At 40.4% G+C, this 19,662-nt stretch overlaps 1 protein-coding gene across 3 annotated transcripts in view; it reads left to right on the top strand.

Moving 5' to 3' along the window:
• The window catches only part of LOC126484011 (uncharacterized), a 134,886-nt gene extending 129,718 nt beyond the window's left edge, over positions 1 to 5,168 (top strand). Inside the window, exons 12-13 of one of the 3 annotated variants that reach the window (XM_050107331.1) lie at positions 1,776 to 2,111; positions 4,968 to 5,168. In XM_050107331.1, coding sequence (XP_049963288.1) covers positions 1,776 to 2,082 — 307 coding nt within the window. In that variant the 3' untranslated portion in view covers positions 2,083 to 2,111; positions 4,968 to 5,168. The other 2 variants (XM_050107332.1, XM_050107333.1) reach the window with 2 other exon arrangements.
• Positions 5,169 to 19,662: the final 14,494 nt, after the last annotated feature.

Consider the following 19,662-nt stretch of genomic DNA (forward strand, 5'->3'; position numbering starts at 1 on the left):
TAATGGCCAGTAGTGTGTGTGTGTGTGTGTGTGTGTGTGTGTGTGTATTTAAATATTTGCTGTATTGGAGTACATTTTGGTGATGTCTAGTTACAGTATGGTTCCCATCATTAGCCTCTGTCCTTATTTTGTGAACTGTTGTAGAGGCAATGACATGTACATAGCCCACTGATATCAACACAAGCTGGTGCTCCATAGCACTGTGCAAACTGTTGGACTGTCTGCAGCACTGCTCATTTTTCTTGCTACCACATTCGGAGCGCACTGAATGCTGATAATACAGAAATTTACCATTGCACAATGTTTTCTTGCATTTGAGGTTGATTTAATCAAATGATTTGTCCTGAGTAGCAAATGGATCTAATTTTTTTGCTACACTTTCTGGCATTTTCTTGCTCTTTAAAAATATTTGCTTGTAAAACGTATGGCACCATTCAGTCCACCAGAACCACTGGAACCACTGGCACAAAAAATTGTATCTTTTATCCATTATTTAAGTATTATGTATCTAGTTAATCAACAAAAGTTGTGAGTGTGCTCTCCATGTGTTGCAGCTGTTTTTGCTTACTTGTTTTCCATTCATATGTTACGGTTTCATGTTTCCGAAATTCTGTTTTTATTTCCCTCTTGCAGTGCTGATGATAGCTGTAAAGCACATTCAGAAAAAAATAACTAAAAGTATGACAAAGACTCTGAATTATTCAGTTTATTTAAAGTTGTTTGTGTTTCATTGTTTAAAAGATATTTTATTTATTTTGTTCAAGTTCCAGTGTCTTGCAAGAAGCTGAAAGAGAGAGAGGGGGGCAGTTGGAAATTTCTTCTTTGTTTTCACATATCAGAAATAATTCACAAAATTCTTTGTTGAAGTGAATGCATCCAGTTTACACAATTAACAAATACAAGCAGTGGATATGTGACACATACCATTACACCACTTCTGTTTTTTTTTTATTCATAATATGTAAATGGAGATACCAAAATCTAACTCACAAATGTGTGAGAATTTTTGTGAAAGTTGGAATATATGTGAAATTCTTGCATTCTTCCTAACTACAAGCCAAAGCTTTTAATATCAGTGTTCAAATAATAGCAAGAAGTACATATTAAATATACCCCCAGCATCAGAAGTTAACAGTTTCAAGTGACTACTTTCATAATACTGTTGTCATTATACTTTGTTGATAGGAAATTGTGCAGATCATACAAGTTATTTCCCATCAGAAAAATTTTAAGGTTTTGTGGAGGAAGACAGAGTAGGAGGAATTATGCAGAAAATTAATGTGCAAACATTTACAGGGGCTGTACTACGTCTTGAGACCATTCTGGTCAAGTTGGTGCAGTGGTTGACACCATACTAAGATACAGGAAAAAGACTTCAATCCTTGTTGATCCATCCAGTTTCAGGCTTCCTTGAAGCATTTAGGGTGAATGATTGGAGTGTTGTATCAGAGCCATGGTTGACATGTTACTTTTCCTTCTCTAACCGCAGAACTATTCTGTCTTTATTTGCATTCTTCTCTTTCCTGCGAATAAATGCCTGAATTAACTCACTCCTTATCACTCACAAGGGCACTAGTGAGCATGTTGTCTCATTTATTATGTTTAATTTCAAGCTATTCAGTAGGACATTTACGTTCTCGGTATTTTGCCAGTTGTTAAGTTTGTTGTTGTTTTTTAGACTATGTGATAACTATTGAGAATAATAATGTTCACTTTTCAAATTTATCGCACAAATTACTTCAGTTGCTGTTACTTTATATTGACATTTTTTACAGTCCTCCCGATAGTCAAGAATTTAAAATACCAGGAAGATGCACACCTTTACAAGCTGAGAGATTTCCGATTATGCCACGGCCAGACGCTTTAAGTGTAATTATGGAAAGTTCAAAAGAGAACAAGTCGCAAAGTTCATCGGGAAATAATTCTGGTGGGAGAGCAACACATCACACTGCATTCAGTTTAGTGTCACCTCAAACAGAAAATACACATTCTGCACTGGAGATGCAACCAACATGTGAAGCACATGCTGTAATAATGGCGAGATCACTACCACCACATGATGAAGGCGATTCTTCCATATAAAGCTGTCTGCACTTGAATATTCCTGAAAGGTGACTATATGTTGTTTGAATGCTGATGACTGTTGTATTTGTGGAACAGAACTAACAATTTTGAATTATGATTCCAAAGAGAGAAGCTCAACACAGCACTGTTACAATATAGGACTGAAATAAAAGGGATCAAACAAAGCTTCTGAGCTGCCTGTAAATGCCAGATGCTTTTGCAATTAGCACTGCTCCAGTTATTTAACACACAACATATTTGGCTTTCATTAATTATTGAATTTTATAAAATTCATTATATCAATGTATTTTAATAGGTGCTCTTGCAAACCTGTCTTTATTTGCATTGCTTCACTAATTAAGTGCTTCATTAGTTTAACTGTGTCAGTAATAACATCATTTATTGCATATTAACAGTTTGAATTAACCTTACCTGTTGCAAGAGTTTAAGCCCTTTGACTTTTTAAAGCTGTATTCATGGTTTGTTATTTATAATAAAATCTGGTACTCTGCTTATCGCTATTACATACAATATGAAATACTTAAATAAAATTTAAAATACTGTGTGTTCTTGCTATTCTAACCATTCCCATATTGACATTATTGAATATTTATATTAAAATACTTGACACCTGCGCAGCATAACAGATGAAGCTTCTTCCTTTCAGTAGAATTCCTGTTTTCCAAATTACAGGCAAGGAAAATGGCAAGCTCAGATGCATTTAAAGTAAAGAATTCTCCTTCCTTGTTCCATGTACAACAAAACTCTCGTGCGCTTGGATGTGCTGCAATTAAAGAAACCAACGATGGCAGACATTTGTTGTTCTGAGCTATGGTAGTGACAGTCTTCACTTCGTGTTTGCAGTTGTGCATCAAAGGGATCCTTTTGACCAAAACCTTTGCCTAATAAACTTGATGACAGGGCAGTCAGTACATTTCATCAAGTTGGATCCTTTGTTAACTGCATTGTGTGATAAATCAAAAGTAAAAGATAACAGAAATTTACAGCTCACATCATACAGTAATTGGCAAAAAGTTATAGCCTTAGATAAAATAAAGAAAATTACATAATACACAGTTATACTTCTAATTAAATGTTTTCAGCATACCTCCCCCTTTTGTTTTTTGTGCCATACACACATTAACACAGTTACAAAGATAGTATCAGCGAAGATTTATACAAGCATGCATGCATGCATGCATGCATGCATACATACATACATACATACATACATGCATACATACATACATACATACATACATACGTACGTGCAGACTATGTTCAAGCAGGAATGGCAATCACTTCTCTCTTTCAGAAGAGTAAGCGTTTTTGGTCACATTTAAGAATTCCATTTTTAGAAGATGGGAAAATTTGTAGCTTAAAAATACTTTATTTAAAACTGGACAGTTTGGAGTTGTCATGCTATCGGGTAATTTTTTATAAACTTTGCTAATTTTGTAACTGTCAGCTTTTAGAAACTTCTTTGACATTAATTCTATTTGTGGAGATGTTACTTAATCAGTCTTTCACAACTGATTCAATCATACCAAGACAATTTAATCTTCATTCATTGTACTTACCCATACCACTAGCAACATGATTTGATGTCAGTAACAGTTAAATCTTAGAGGTAAAGTATCTGCCTAATGCATCTGTCACGAAATGCTGTAGATCTCCTCACAAACAAGTGTGGATAAACTTAACTTTTTTGTTACAGACTACTTACCATCAATGTCATTAAAATACCAAAATGCATTCCAGTGGGAGGTTCTGTAGCATTTTGAAGGCATACTTATTCCACTTGAATGTGGATTAAAGTAAATGCTGGTATCAGTGTTACATGATTTTAGTTCATGTATGGCATTCTTCACTCTAGACAGAAAATTTAAAGTTTGTGTTTGAAATCATTTAGATTACAAGTGCATAAAGTAACATGCTGTTGCCTGAAATTTCAATTTATAATCCAAAACACAAATTTTGAAAGATGATCTGTGTTTATTAGTAGTTATCAACTCACGAGGGCACTTCCACAGACTGTTGTTTGATTTTGTTTGATGTATTTGGTAAAATACGATTCATATAAATTATACTTATTTATATAAATTATACTTATTTATAAAAATATTACTAAAAGGACAGAGTGTTACTCACCATATAGAGGAGATGTTGAGTCGTGGGCAGGCACAACAAATAGATTGCTACACACCTTGGCTTTTGGCCAAAGGGTATTCCTGTAAAGTAGAAAATCACACACACACACACACACACACACACACACTATATGTAACAACTGGAAACACTGAGGTGTATTTCACATTTTTTGGAATGAGTTTTCTGCTTCCAGCTCACTTTTAAAAATTTATGTACAAACTGTCTTTTTGTGCATAACACTTTCCAAGTTTCCTTCATCACCCAGAGCACCCTATCATAAGCAGATACATATCAAAACACATGTGTTAGGGTGAATATTAACATTAAATATTTAGTGCACTGTGGAATGTATAGGCCAGATGGAAACAGTTGTGGTGCACATTTTCCCACTAGCTGGCTTCATATGTGAACTACACCGTGGTGTATGCGCATAATTTGTTTGCCAATACCTTTTCAATTTTTTAAAAATCTGGCTTCAGTTTCATGTGACAGTTTAATATGCCTGGAAGCTCTGCTGCAGTGTGTGTTTCATCTTAGAATGTATATTTTGCTTTTTAAAAATGTTGCCTTACAAAGACATGAAATGATGTGCATGAAAAATTCTATGTTTGAATTATGTTGATAAATAATATCACAGAAAAAGTTAACTCGGAAAACAGTTATGCATTTAAATAATCGGAATATTTGAAACAGTGTTAGTGTATCTTGTGTACTCAAATTAATTGAATTTAACAGAGATATGTTGTTTCTAGATGCAGAACACAGTGACCACGCTCTATAAAAATCACGAAAATTTACAGCCTGTGGTCAGGATTGCTTTATAGCTCAAACTGTTGAATAAGTGTAATGCTGAAAAAGTTCTCTCAATCTGTATATTATTTAAAAGAGAAATTTGTCTATTTTTATTATATTATTTATTGTATGTGTATATTAAACTTGTATGTAAAGGAATAATGTGAAATAAATTTTGTATTATACCTGTGTGATTTATTTGGAAGTAGAAATGTATGCCTCTCTGTTAAAGATCTGTGCATTATCAAAGAATAATCTGTTACTGGTTGTGACTATAATAGTTTGTTGGTGTCTCAGTACTAAAGCAGTATGTCCTCTGGTTATGATTTCGTAAAACATGACCATTAATTCCACAATATGGGTTCAATGCAGGCCCTCAACCTAGATGTAGTAACTCCTTAGTTACACTGCAGATATGCGAAATAATTGTAGGAAAGTTAAAATTCACTGTTGAATATGTAATAAATAGATACTGATAAAAATGCTTGCATCAGCAGTAAAGTCATGTTAATAAATTCTGTCAGTCAGCTGTCAAAGCATGACTGTGTTGTTAACACAAAACCAAATCGCTCACATTTTCTGTACAGCAACAAATAATGACGACTCAGTTTCTCTCATTTGGCATTAGCTTCACTCTTTCAGTATTATTGTGCTATAGTTCTGATTTGTGCATGCCACAGTGGAGCACAGTGTGTCTATAATATGTTAAGGCCAAGGTGGTCTTCACAAGGACTTTGTAATAAATTTAAATTAACTGAACTGTTTTAATCAGATCTTATTGTTTTACTTACAGGGAAGCAACTTAAATAAATGTTTTTAATAGGTATAATGTAAGATACACACTGAAAAATACTGTGCTCTCAAAACACTGCAAGGTCAGCTTTCTCTTAAATTTCCAACAGAAGATTTCTAGCACTACTTCTGCTGTAAATTGGCTGTTGTTGTTGTTGATGTGCACCAAAGCTAAGCCATTTCTTTCTACTATACTACTGAACAAGGTGGCACAGATGTTAGCACACTGGACTCTCATTCAGGAGCATGGTGGTTCAAACCTGTGTCTGGCCATCCTGATTTAGGCTTTCCATGATTTCCCTAAATGGCTTCCGGCAAATGCCATGATGGTTGCTGCAAAAAAAAAAAAAAAAATTGGCCGACTTCCTTCCTCATCCTTCCCTCCTCCGATGGGACTGATAACCTCACTGTTTGATCCCCTCCCCCAAATCAACCAACCAATCCTCTGTGCTAATAGTCAGGGGCAGAATCGATAGGAGCTGAAGGAGGCTGCGATGGTTGGAACACAAGATGAACTTCTATGGCCTTCTGCTGGTGAGGTTGGCTTGTGGTCTTGTGTTCCCCCCCACCCCACAACTGATTCCAGGTCATCAGTTCCACTTCCAAATCTGTGAAACATAGCAAATCATTTTTGTATTTTCAGTGCTCTTAAACACTTCGCCAGTGAACCCATCAGACATGTATTTCAGTATTAGCTTCTTTAAATGACGAAGGTTTCAAAATATGCTTTGGGGAATCTATAGACCAGTTCATGACACAGAAAATCTAGAAAAGGAATCCAGATTGCTACTCTAAATATTCCTTGTTTGACTCAGCTGGGGCATTTGTTTGATTCTTCTATAGGTCAGTTGTTCTAAGAGTTTTTATCTTAGTGCCAACTTTTTCAGCATGTTGTTCTGCTGTACTAAAGAGAGGATGGAAGCATAAAAGATTGTCCTGACGAAGTTCTTTCGAGCTGCCGCATGCTACTTCCACGGGTTGTATTGCTTATATTATCCCAAGCACTTTGGCAAGTAGACATAAACTTATAATAGATTTTGATGACTGCACAGCATGAACTAAGGAAAATGGAGTCATTGCAGTACTGCTTCCACCGCTAATGTTACATAGTTTCTGCAGTGCAATAGTTGGCTGGGGATGGTGTCTTGAAAATGCAGGACAGCATCATGCCTCTCTACCCAATGTGTTTCACACAGTTTCTTTATTGTGAGAATCTTTTCTGCTGGTAGAGATGGCTGAGCAGATTGCTTGAACTTCTTGAAATTTAAGATTTGTAATCGTTCCCCCATTATAGGATTCTCCTCAGCAATAATTTACAGTAATGCCGTTTGCTTTAATCTTCCACAGGATAGTGTTTGATAAGTTTTCACCTGTCACATCAGTAACAGCAATGAATTTTAGAAACAACACTACTGTCAACCTCAAAGAAATATATGCAGAGCAATAATTGTTCGGAGGTGCAGCTGTCTCATCTGCTATTATGGTGAAAAATTTTGATTTCTTTATGGTATCAACCATTTTTCCAGTAATAACACCAGCACAGCAATCTATTAAATCATTTTATGTTGTCTTACGATATAACCGGCATTTTCTGAGATTGACTGCTTGTGGTGTATTAACAGACTGAAGTGCCAAAGAAACTGGTATAGGCATGCGTATGCAATTAGATATATGTAAACAAGCATAATGTGGCACTTCGGTCATCACTGTCTATATAAAACAAGTGTCTGGCACAGTTGATAGATCGGTTACTGCTGCTACAATGGCAGGTTATCAAGAGTGAGTTTGAATGTGGTGTTATAGTCGGCGCATGGGGGATGGGACACATCATCTCCAAGGTAATTATGAAGTGGGAATTTTCCTGTGCGACCAGTTCACAAGTGTACCGCGAATATCAGGAATCCAGTAAAACATCAAATCACTGACATTGCTGCGGCCGGAAAAAGATCCTGCAAGAATGGGACCAATGACGACTGAAGAGAATCATTTAACATGATAAGAATGTAACCTTCATCCAAATTGCTGCTTATTTCAATTCTGGGCCATCAACAAGTGTGTAACGTGTGAACCGTTCAATGAGGCATCATCGATATGGGCTTTCAGAGTCAAAGGCTCACTCGAGTACCCTTGATGACTGCATAACACAAAGCTTTATGCCTCACGTGGGCCCGTCAACTCCGACATCAGACTGTTGATGACTGGAAATGTGTTGCCTGTCGATATGAGTCTTGTTTCATATTGTATTGAGCGGATGGGCGTGCGCGAGTATGGAGACAACCTCTTGAATCCATGGACCCTGCATGTCAGCAGGGGACTCTTCAAGCTGTTGGAGGCTCTGTAACGGTGTGGGGCATGTGCAGTTGGAGTAATTTGGGACTCCTGATAAGTCTCTGACAGGTGACACGTACATAAGCATCCTGTCTGATCACCTACATCCATTCATGTCCATTGTGCCTTCTGATGGGCTTCGGCAGTTCCAGCAGGACAATGCGACACCCCACACATCAAGTAACACCCTTCTGAGTTTGAACACTTCTGTTGGCCACCAAACTCCCCAGACATGAACCTTATTGCATTTCTGGGATGCCTTGCAACATGCTGTTAAGAGGAGATCTCCACCCCCTCGTACTCTTGCAGATTTATGGACAGCCCTGCAGAATTCCCTTCAGCACTACTGCAGACATTAGTAGGGTCCATGCCATGCCGTTTTGCGGCACGTCTGTGTGCTCGTGGGGCCCTACACAATATTTGGCAGGTGTACCAGTTTCTTTTGCTTTTCAGTGTATTTCATCACTTCAGTCAGTTCAAAATTTTAGTAAAGCATCAAAGTTTCCCCATGAAGTAAATTCTAATGATTCACTGTCCATCTTCTGATGACTTCACTGAGCAATAATTGATAATCTCTATGCACCTGCAAGGGTATATTCTGGGCTCCAAATAGCATTATTGTCTTTATGGTTGGGATTACTCTTTTTCCATTTTTGCCCGCTCTTTTCTAACCTCATCCATTCTTGTTAAACCATACATTAACCTCCCTTCAATCACATGCTGAAAGTTCTGCCACGCAACAAAATTTCTCTGACTGTGATAGTGTATAATTTCACTTGCTTACTTATACATTTTCATTGATTAATTCACTAGTCTTCCAACTTTTACATCATTGTTGCCTCCTCCCACACTACAAAGAAAACACAAGTTTTACAAAACCTGCCATCTAGAGGAATCCTTCCTAACCACGCAAAATCCCAAACCCATTACCTGGTTCAAATTCCTTGATGACATCTTTGTGATCTGGATTGAGGGTGAGGACACCATATCCATAGTCTTCCAGAACCTCAACCCCTCCCCTATTTGCTTCATCCGGTTGACTTCGACACATTCCTCTATGTTGACCTCCACTTCAAAGATGGCTGCATCAGTACCTCTGTCCGTATCAAACATACCAACCACCAGCAATACCTCGACTTCGACAGCTGCTCCATTCCATACCACGAAATCCCTTCCATACAGTGTCGCATCTGTGGTGATGAGCAGTCCCTCTCGGAATATACCGAGGGTCTCACTGAAGCCTTCACTGACTGTAATTATCCTCCCAGCCTTGTACAAAAACAAATCTGCCGCACCTTATCTCTCCAGTCTCCCACCACCTCCCAAAGTCCCACAGTCCGGCCAAAGAGGAGCATTCCCCTCATAACTCAGTACCATCCAGAACTGGAGCAACTGAATTACATTCTCCGTCAGGGTTTTGATTACCACTCATCGTGCCCTGAAATGAGAAATGTCCTGCCCACTATCCTTCCCACCGTTCCTACAGTGGTATTCTGCCGTCCACCGAACCTACTCAATATACTCGTCCATCCTCACACAATCCCTGCTCCCAATCCCTTACCTCACAGCTCATACCCCTGTAACAGACCTATGTACAAGACCTGTCCCATACCTACCACCGCCTACTCCAGTCCGGTCACATCACCTATCCCATCAAAGGCAGCCACCTGTGATTTACAATCTAAGCTGCAACCACTGTACTACATGTAGACATGACAACCAACAAGCTGTCTGTCTGCATGAATGGCCACTGGAAAACTGTGGCCAAGAAACAAGTGAACCACCCTGTTGCCAAAGACGCTGCCAAACATGATAACCCTCGTTTCAATGACTGCTTCACAGACTATGCCATGAGGATCCTTCCCACCAACACCAGCTTTTCTGAATTGCGCAGGTGGGAACTTACCCTGCAATACATTCTATGTTCCCGTAACCCTCCTGGCCTCAACCTTCGTTAGTCACTGTCTTCACCCATCCAGCCCCCTCCCTGTTCCCACTCCAGCACTACACAGCCATCATTTCACCACCATAACCAGTCATTTGATTTCTCTCCTTTCCACTACTTCCCCCCCCTCCCCACCTCTCCCTTGCCCTCTGTCTAAACTGCAGCACTTCACTGTCCGCCGCATCCACCATACTATCCCTCCCCCTCCCCGCCCCAGCCTCCTCCTCACCCCCACCCAGTCACCACTCCTATCGTGCACTGGTGCTGCTGCTCGCAGTGTGGTTTCAGTTGCCTGAGACTGCAGTCGTGTGTGTCTTCTACACATAGATTCGTATGGCTGAATATATCACTCATTTCTGTACTACCACAGTGTGGTACTACTCAAAAGATGAGTAGTGGATAGTGGTTGTCAGCTCGCCTTATGTTATTATATTTAGGATTATTACTGTTGTTTTCAAAATGCCACTGATTGTTGACAGCAAACTTTGTAAATGAATTATAGTACTGTGCGGCTGTTGGCACTATGACCAACTGTCTGTAAGAGATTCCAGAGTAGTAGTACACTTATTACATACTTGTGTGCAACAAAGACTTTATTAATCAGTAAAGAGGTTTCACCATAATATGATGCCATAAGACTTTTCTGGGGGACAAAATGAAAAGTAACTCAACTTTTTGACATTTTAATCTGAAAACTCTATTATGTGTAATGCAAAGGGAATACTAAAGAATGGGATACAAACTTTCAGCTTTGAGGAATGACATCACATGTTACCATAGATGGTGCACTGCAAAGATTGTAAAGCGTAGATGAATGTTGAGAAACAAAGGAATGTAGTTGTGTTGTTCTGGTCTTCAGTCCAGAGACTGGTTTGATGCAGCTCTACCTGCTACTCTGTCCTGTGCAAGCTTCATCTCCTAGTACCTACTGTTACCTAAATCCTTCTGAATCTGCTTAGTGTATTCATCTCTTGGTCTCCCTCTATGATTGTTACCCTCTACACTACCCTCCAATGCTAAATTGGTGATCCTTTGATGCATCAGAACATGTCCTGCCACCCAATCCCTTCTTCTAGTCGAGTTGTGCCACAATTCCTCTTTTCCCGAATTCTGTTCAGTACCTCCTCATTAGTTATGTGATCTATCCATCTAATCTTCATCTGTAGCACCACATTTCGAAAGCCTCTATTTTCTTCTTGTCTAAACTATTTATCGTCAATTTTCACTTCCATACAAATATTTTCAGAAATGACTTCCTGACACTTAAATCTACACTCGATGCTAACAATTTTCTCTTTTTCAGAAACACTTTCCTTGCCATTGCCAGTCTACATTTTATATCCTCTCTACTTCAACCACCATCAGTTATTTTGCTCCCCAAACAACAAAACTCATTTACTACTTTCAAGTGTCTCATTTCCTGATCTAATTTCCTCAGAATCACCTGATTTCATTCGACTACATTCCATTATCCTTGTTTTGCTTTTGTTTATGTTCATCTTAGATCCTCCTTTCAAGACACTGTCCATTCCATTCAACTGCTCTTCCAAGTCCTTTGCTCTCTCTGACAGAATTACAATGTCATCTTCAAACCTTTTAAGTTTTTATTTCTTCTCCCTGGATTTTAATTCGTACCCCAAATTTTTTTTTTGTTTCCTTTACTGCTTGCTCAGTAACGTCAGGGATAGGCCACAACCCTGTCACACTCCCTTCCCAACCACTGCTTCCCTTTCATGCCCCTAGCCCCTTATAACTACCATCTGGTTTCTGTACAAATTGTAAATAGCCTTTCACTCCCTGTGTTTCACCCCTGCCACCTTCATAATTTGAAAGAGAGTATTTCAGTCAATATTGTCAAAAGCTTTCTGTAAGTCTGCAAATGCTAGAAATGTAGGTTTGCCTTTCCTTAACCTATCTTCTAAGATAAGTCGTAGGTTCAGTGTTGCCTCACATGTTCCAACTTTTATCCGGAATTGAACTGATATTCCTCGAGGTCAGCTTCCACCAGTTTTTCCATTTGTCTGTAAATTTGTGTCAGTATTTTGGAGCCATGACTTACTAAGCTGATAGTTTGGTAATTTTCACACCTGTCAACACCTGCTTTCTTTGGGTTTGGAATAATTATATTCTTCTTGAAGTCTGGGGGTATTTCACCCATCTTGCTCACCATATGGCAGAGCTTTGTCAGGGCTGCCTCTCCCAAGGCTATCAGTAGTTCTAGTAGAACATTGTCTACTCCCAGGGCCTTCTTTCAACGTAGGTCTTTCAGTGCTCTGCCAAACTCTTCACACAGTATCATATCTCCCATCTCATCTTCGTCTCTGCCCTCTTCCATTTCCATAATATTGCCCTCAAGTACAACGCTCTTGTATAGACCTTCTATATACTCCTTCCATCTTTCTGCTTTCCCTTCTTTGCTTAGAACTGGTTTTCCAACTGAGCTCTTGATATTCATACAAGTGGTTCTCTTTTCTCCACAGGTCTCTCTAATTTTCCTGTAGACAGTATCGATCTTACTCCCAGTGATAAATGCTTCTACATCCTGACATTTGCCCTGTAACCAACCCTGCTTAGCCATTTTGCACTTCCTGTTGATCTCATTTTTCAGACATTTGTATTCCTTTTTGCCTGTTTCATTTACTGCATTTTTGTTACCCAAGGATTTCTACTGGCCGTCATCGTTTTACCCACTTGATCCTCTGCTGCCTTTACTATTTCATCTCTCAAAGCTACCCATTCTGCTTTTACTGTATTTCTTTCCCCTGTTCTTGTCAATTGTTCCCTTATGCTCTCCCTGAAACTCTGTACAACCTCTGGTTCTTTCAGTTTATCCAGGACCCAGCTCCTTAAATTCCCACCTTTTTGCAGTTTCTTCAGTTTTAATCTACCATTCATAACCAATAGGTTGTGGTCAGAGTCCACATCTACCCCTGGAAATGTCTTACAATTTAAAACGTGGTTCCTAAATCTGTATCTCACCGATATATAATGTATCTGAAACCATCCAGTGTCTCCAGCCCTCTTCCACGTATGCAACATTCTTTCATGATTCTTGAACCAAATGTTGAGTATGATTAAGTTACGCTCTGTGCAGAATTCTGTCAGGCGGCTTCGGCTTCCTCTTTCATTCCTTACTCCCATTCCATATTCACCTACTATGTTTCCTTCTCTTCCTTTTCCTACTATCAAGTTCCAGTCACTCATGACTATTAAATTTTTGTTTTCCCTCACTATCTGAATGATTTCATTTATCTCATCATACGTCTTCAATCTCTTCCTCATCTGCGGAGCTATTTGACATATAAACTTGTACTACTGTGGTAGACGTGGGCTTCGTGTCTATAGCTACATTAATGCGTTCACTGTGCTGTTCGAAGTAGCTTACCTGCTCTCCTATTTTTCTGTTCATTATTTAAACTACTCCTGCATTACCCCTATTTGATTTTGTATTTATAACCCTATATTCACCTGACCAGTAGTCTTGTTCATCCTGCCACCAAACTTCACTAATTCCCACTATATCTAACTATAACCTATACATTTCTCTTTTTAAATTTTCTAACCTACCTGCTCAAATAAGGGATCTGATATTCCACACTCCGATACATAGAACGCCATTTTTGTTTCTCCTGAGTAGTCCCTACCTGCAGACCTCCGGAATATTTTACCCAAGAGAACGCCATCGACATTTAACCAGGAATTTAGTACAGAGAAAAATTGGACATATATCACGTACATACATATTTCAAACGTAATGTTACATATATCACTTGTTTCAAACCTACTCTTCAATTGACTTGTGTAGGTCAGCTGAAGAATAGGAATATTCCTTTTTTTAGGCCTATATAGGTCAGCTGAAGAGAAGGCTGTGATGTTGCACTTTATTCCATTTCTCAGAAAAATTTAGTGCAAATTCTTTGTCCATCTTTTTTGAAAGTAAAAATTTGCTGAGCACTCTAAAGCCTAGTTTACACGACGACATTAGGTTGCAGGTAACTGCGCTACCGGTCACTGCGCACGCGCGATGTGCGTTTGCGTAACTCGTTGGTGAAACTAAACACTGTCGGCGTGTTCCAACTTTGGCGACACTAATTGCATGTGTTTTGAGGTTATGTGTGTGTGTAGAGTTTCGAAAAACTGAAATATGAAGTGGGGAATGGAGAATAATGTTCGTTTTTTGGGTATCTATGCTTTGCATAGGTGTTTGTGGGATTTCAGTGATGTTGATTACAAAAATAAGCAACATATTGCTGCTGCTGAGACTGTCATGTGCAATCATACCATAGATGTGACTACGAAGTCTTTCGCGACGGAGTCCTTGCATAAAAAGTTCTTGGTTTACTTGCCGCGTCAAATTTGGATAAAATCTCAAGCTTTCGATGACTACCTCCGTCATCTTCGGCAGGGGTAAAACTGACTGTCGTGGACCGGTTAGGCTTCCGCTTTTATAAGCAGTGGACGGCTTCTCATTGGCTGGATGACGTCACGATGAAACCGATGCGTACTGAGGTGGCGGCCTCTATATCCATAGATTTTGTTTGCGCGCTTTATCCAGCGTTGCTTGCAGCGCCATCCATCGCAACAGGCGGAGAACTGCGAGGAATGTAAGAAGTCTCCCTCTGCGCTCTTTCTATATCAATTGCGTGCTTCCATGCATTGCTGAGTGCATAACCGGAATCTCTGTTGAAATTATTTTCACAGAGTCTAATTTCAACTGCTTCCTTGATGACAGAGTCCCAGTAGTTTGAAGCGTGAGCAAGTAGTCTTGTTTCATCGAATAAAATCTTATGTTTATTTAACAAACTGTGCTCAGCTACCGCTGATTTTTCTAGATACCTGTATTTCAGGTGACACTGATGTTCCACACTGCGATCGGTGACAGTTCTTATAAACTGGCCCACATAACTTTTGCCACACTCGCAAGGAATGCTGTAAATTCCCGGTACTCTCAGGCCAAGATTATCTTTCATGGGTCGCAGCATTTCCCTAATCTTCCTGGGTGGCCGGAAGACTGGTCTGATTCCTTGCCGGCTCAGGACTCTGCCGATCTTGCTGGTCGTTGCACCGCAGAATGGTAGCCGCACGATGTGTTGGTCCTCTTGATCTGTTCGAACAGCGTCCTTTCTTGGTTTCTTCGCCAGAGTAGATCTGATATCACGATCAGAATAACCATTTTTTATGAATACCGTCGTCAGATGGTTAATCTCGGAGCCGAGATGATCCTTGTCCAAAATAGTCCTTGCTCTGTGTACCAAGGTGTTCAGCATAGCTCTCTTCTGAGCTGGGTGGTGAAAACTACGCACGTTTAGATATAAATCTGTATGCGTCGGTTTTCTGTGCACAGAATGTCCGAGACGTCCATCTGATTTTCGTTCCACCAGTACATCTAAGAAGGGTAACTTTCCATCCTTCTCCACCTCCACTGTAAATCTTATGTTCTGATGCATACCATTCAAATGTTCAACAAACTGCTGCAGTGCCTCATTGCCATGTGGCCAGATTAAAAATGTATTGTCAACATACCTGAAGAAGGATGGACGTAAGGGAGCACTGTTCAACGTTCGTTCTTCGAAATACTCCATGAAGAAGTTAGCTATGGCTGGTGACAGTGGCGAACCCATGGCTGTTCCGTCAATCATTTCATAATATTTTCCACCATACAAAAAATAGGTGGTCATCAAAGTGTGTTGAAATAACTTCAGTATTTCAGGAGAGAAATGAGCAGCCAACATTTTTAACGTATCTTCCACTGGAACCTTTGTAAACAAAGATACCACATCTAGGCTGATCACGATGTCATTCGGACCTATCCTCATCTGCTTTATAATGTCAACAAACATTTTTGAGTTAGTAATATGATGGCTACAGTGGCCGACTATAGGTGCTAATAATTTGGTTAAGTATTTTGCCAACCGATATGTAGGAGACCCAATAGCACTAACAATAGGTCTCAACGGAACCCCATCCTTATGGACTTTGGGTAGACCATATAACCTGGGTGGCCTTGGTGCTCTTGGTCGTAGATTCTTGACTAGTTCTTCCGGGAGGCCAGAGTTCTTCAGTAGCTCCCCTGTCTTCCTACTAAGTGCTGCTGTGGGATCCCGTTTAAGAATATGGTACATGGCATCTTCCAATAATATGGCCACTTTCTTATGATAATCGGTAGCATTGAGGATAACTGTGGCATTCCCTTTGTCGGCTGGTAGTACAACTAACTCTTCATCCTTCCCCAACGATTTCAATGCCAGTTTCTCCACTCTGCTCACATTGGGCTTAGGAGGCTTGGCTGTTGCTAAAATCCGATTAGTTGCAAGCCTTACCTCATCTGCTGCCTCTTCAGGAAGGTGTCGAACCGCTTGTTCTACTCCACTGATAATCTCGGCCACTGGTAGCTTTTGTGGAGCTGGAGAAAAGTTCAGTCCCTTACTGAGAACCGAGATGGTGGCGTCGTCAATTTCCTTGTCGGAGAAGTTGATAACAGTGCGATGTGTGTTGCTGGACCCAGAAGTTCCTTTTCCCCGGTTTACGCGCACAAATTTATCAGTCTGTTTTGCTGTAGTCTTGCTTAAATTAGCTCGCTGATGTGCAGCCAAGGTCGTGTCTACCCATTCCCAGTCCCAAGGTGACAAAACTGCAGACAAAAACAGATGGCAACTATATAAAGAGCGAGCGTTTGCATCCAATTCATACCTCGTATGATGTATCCTCTCCCTGACGATCGCATGACTTGTCTTCCGCAAAATTCTATTCACTGCAGCAGTTCGGATGTGATGGTTGACAACTGCGAAATTTGGTACAACCTCCTTGTCACGACAACGAAGATGACGGAGGTAGTCATCGAAAGCTTGGGATTTTATCCAAATTTGACGCGGCAAGTAAACTGAGAACTTTTTATGCATACCGTAGATGGTTTGACAATACCGAGCTGCAGGGCAAAATTTATTGAGTTAGGAGCACATATACAACTGAATTAAGAAAAATACAAGCAAGTGTAACTCTAGCTGTGGCAATGCTGTCGTCTACAAGACTAAAATCCCATCGTTCGAGTTGGCCAACTCTTTCTTAAGGAATATTGTTGGCAGGAGGGAAGGCTATATAAATTCAAGAAGCTGCATTGTTTATTCAATATTCATCTGTTTAAAACGTCGCTGCAGTGCTTCCCATTCACATATGTTAGAATTTTGAAATAGTGCCGCCGTACAGATCTATCTCCAAGAGAGTAGTTTGCAAAACAATTCTCTTCTTAATGCGGCCTGCTTCGAATAATTATTGTTGCTAATGTCAATAATTATTTCTGTAAATGTTAATAATTATTGGAGTTAATGAAATAGCGTCATCACCAACTAAAGCCGTATCTTATAACATGGCGAGTGTTCTCGATTGTAATGCATGCAGTATGATATACAGGGTGAGTCACCGAATGTTACCGCTGGATTTATTTCGTAAATCACATCAAATACTGACGAACCGATTACACAGACTGAACATGAGGAGAGGGGCTAGTGTAATTGTTTAATACAAACCATACAAAAATGCACGGAAGTATGTTTTTTAACACAAACCTACGTTTTTCTAAACGGAACCACGTTAGTTTTGTTAGCACCTCTGAACATATAAACAAATACGTAATCAGTGCCGTTTGTTGCATTGTAAAATGTTAATTACATCCGGAGATATTGTAACCTAAAGTTGACGCTTGAAACCTCCGACGTTCAGTTGCGTGTTGTAACAAACACGGGCCACAGTCGGCGAGCAGCATCTGCAGGGACATGTTTACGATGACGACTGTGTTTACGAGTGTGGTTGTAGTGCACTGTTGTGGTTTGGTATAGCTGTCGCAGTGTCCACATGTAATGCTTGCTGCTATTGTTATTCTGCATTCGTTTCCGCACGCAGACCAACTGTAGTACACCGTGTTATCAGACGTCTGTGATAGTGTAGTGTTGTAGGAACTGTGACCATGGTGTATTCGAACTCTGAAAAGGCGGAGATGATACTCATCTATGGTAAGTGTCGACGAAATGCGGCTGAAGCCTGCAGTGTGTATGTAGAACGGGACCCGGACAGAGAGCATCCAACATGCCGCACATTGCAAAACATCTACCGCCAACTGTATGCAACAGGTATGGTCGTAGCACACAAACGGGTCCGTAACAGGCCCGTCACAGGAGAAGCGGGTGCAGTTGGTGTGTTAGCTGCTGTTGCCATGAACCCACACATTAGTACACGGGACATTGCGAGAGCCGGTGGACTGAGTCAAAGTAGTGTCATGCGCATACTGCATTGTCACCGCTTTCACCCGTTTCATGTGTCGCTACATCAGCAATTACATGGTGATGACTTTAATCATCGAGTGCAATTCTGTCAATGGGCATTAACAGAGAATGCGTTGCAGTTCTACCTGTTTACCGATGAAGCGGGTTTCACAAACCACGGGGCAGTGAATCTACGGAACATGCATTACTGGTCCGTGGACAATCCTCGCTGGCTCAGACAGGCAGAGCGACAGCAAACGTGGACTGTAAATGTATGGCGCGGAATCATTGGCGACCACCTCATTCATCCTCACTTCATTGCAGGGGCCCAAACAGCTGCAACATACATCGCGTTTCTACAGAATGATCTGCCAACGTTGCTCGAAAATGTTCCACTGGAAACGCGTCGACGTATGTGGTATCAGCATGATGGTGCACCTGCACATTCCGCAATTAACACTAGGCTGACCCTTGACAGGATGTTTGACGGGCGTTTCATGGGACGTGGAGGACGCATAAATTGGCCAGCCCGTTCTCCTGATCTTACTCCTCTGGACTTCTTTCTGTGGGGTACGTTAAAGGAGAATGTGTACCGTGATGTGCCTACAACCCCAGAGGATATGAAACAACGTATTGTGGAAGCCTGCGGCGACATTACACCAGATGTACTGCGGCGTGTACGACATTCATTACGCCAGAGATTGCAATTGTGTGCAGCAAATGATGGCCACCACATTGAACATCTATTGGCCTGACATGTCGGGACACACTCTATTCCACTCCGTGATTGAAAACGGAAACCACGTGTGTACGTGTACCTCACCCCTCATGGTAATGTACATGTGCGTCAGTGAAAAAGACCAATAAAAAGGTGTTAACATGTGGACGTAATCTGCTGTTCCAGTCTCTTCTGTACCTAAGGTCCATCACCGTTCCCTTTGGATCCCTACGTCATTCGGTGCTCTCCGATACACACGATCGAACAGCGGAGGAGTGGTACTCAAGCGTCAACTTTAGGTTACAATATCTCCGGATGTAATAAACATTTTACAATGCAACAAACGGCACTGATTGCGTATTTGTTTATATGTTCAGATGTGCTAACAAAACTAACGGGGTTCCATTTAAAAAAAACGTAAGTATGTGTTAAAAACATACTTCCGTGCATTTTTTTATGGTTTGTATTAACCAATTACACTAGCCCCTCTCCTCACGTTCGGTCTGTGGAATCGATTCGTCAGTATTTGATGTGGTTTACGAAATATATCCAGCGGTAATATTAGGTGACTCACCCTGTATAATTTCAGTTCTGGTGATATTGCTTCATGCATTACA

The sequence above is a fragment of the Schistocerca serialis genome, chromosome 6, assembly GCF_023864345.2.
Source record: "Schistocerca serialis cubense isolate TAMUIC-IGC-003099 chromosome 6, iqSchSeri2.2, whole genome shotgun sequence".
In the NCBI taxonomy this organism is placed as follows: domain Eukaryota; kingdom Metazoa; phylum Arthropoda; class Insecta; order Orthoptera; family Acrididae; genus Schistocerca; species Schistocerca serialis.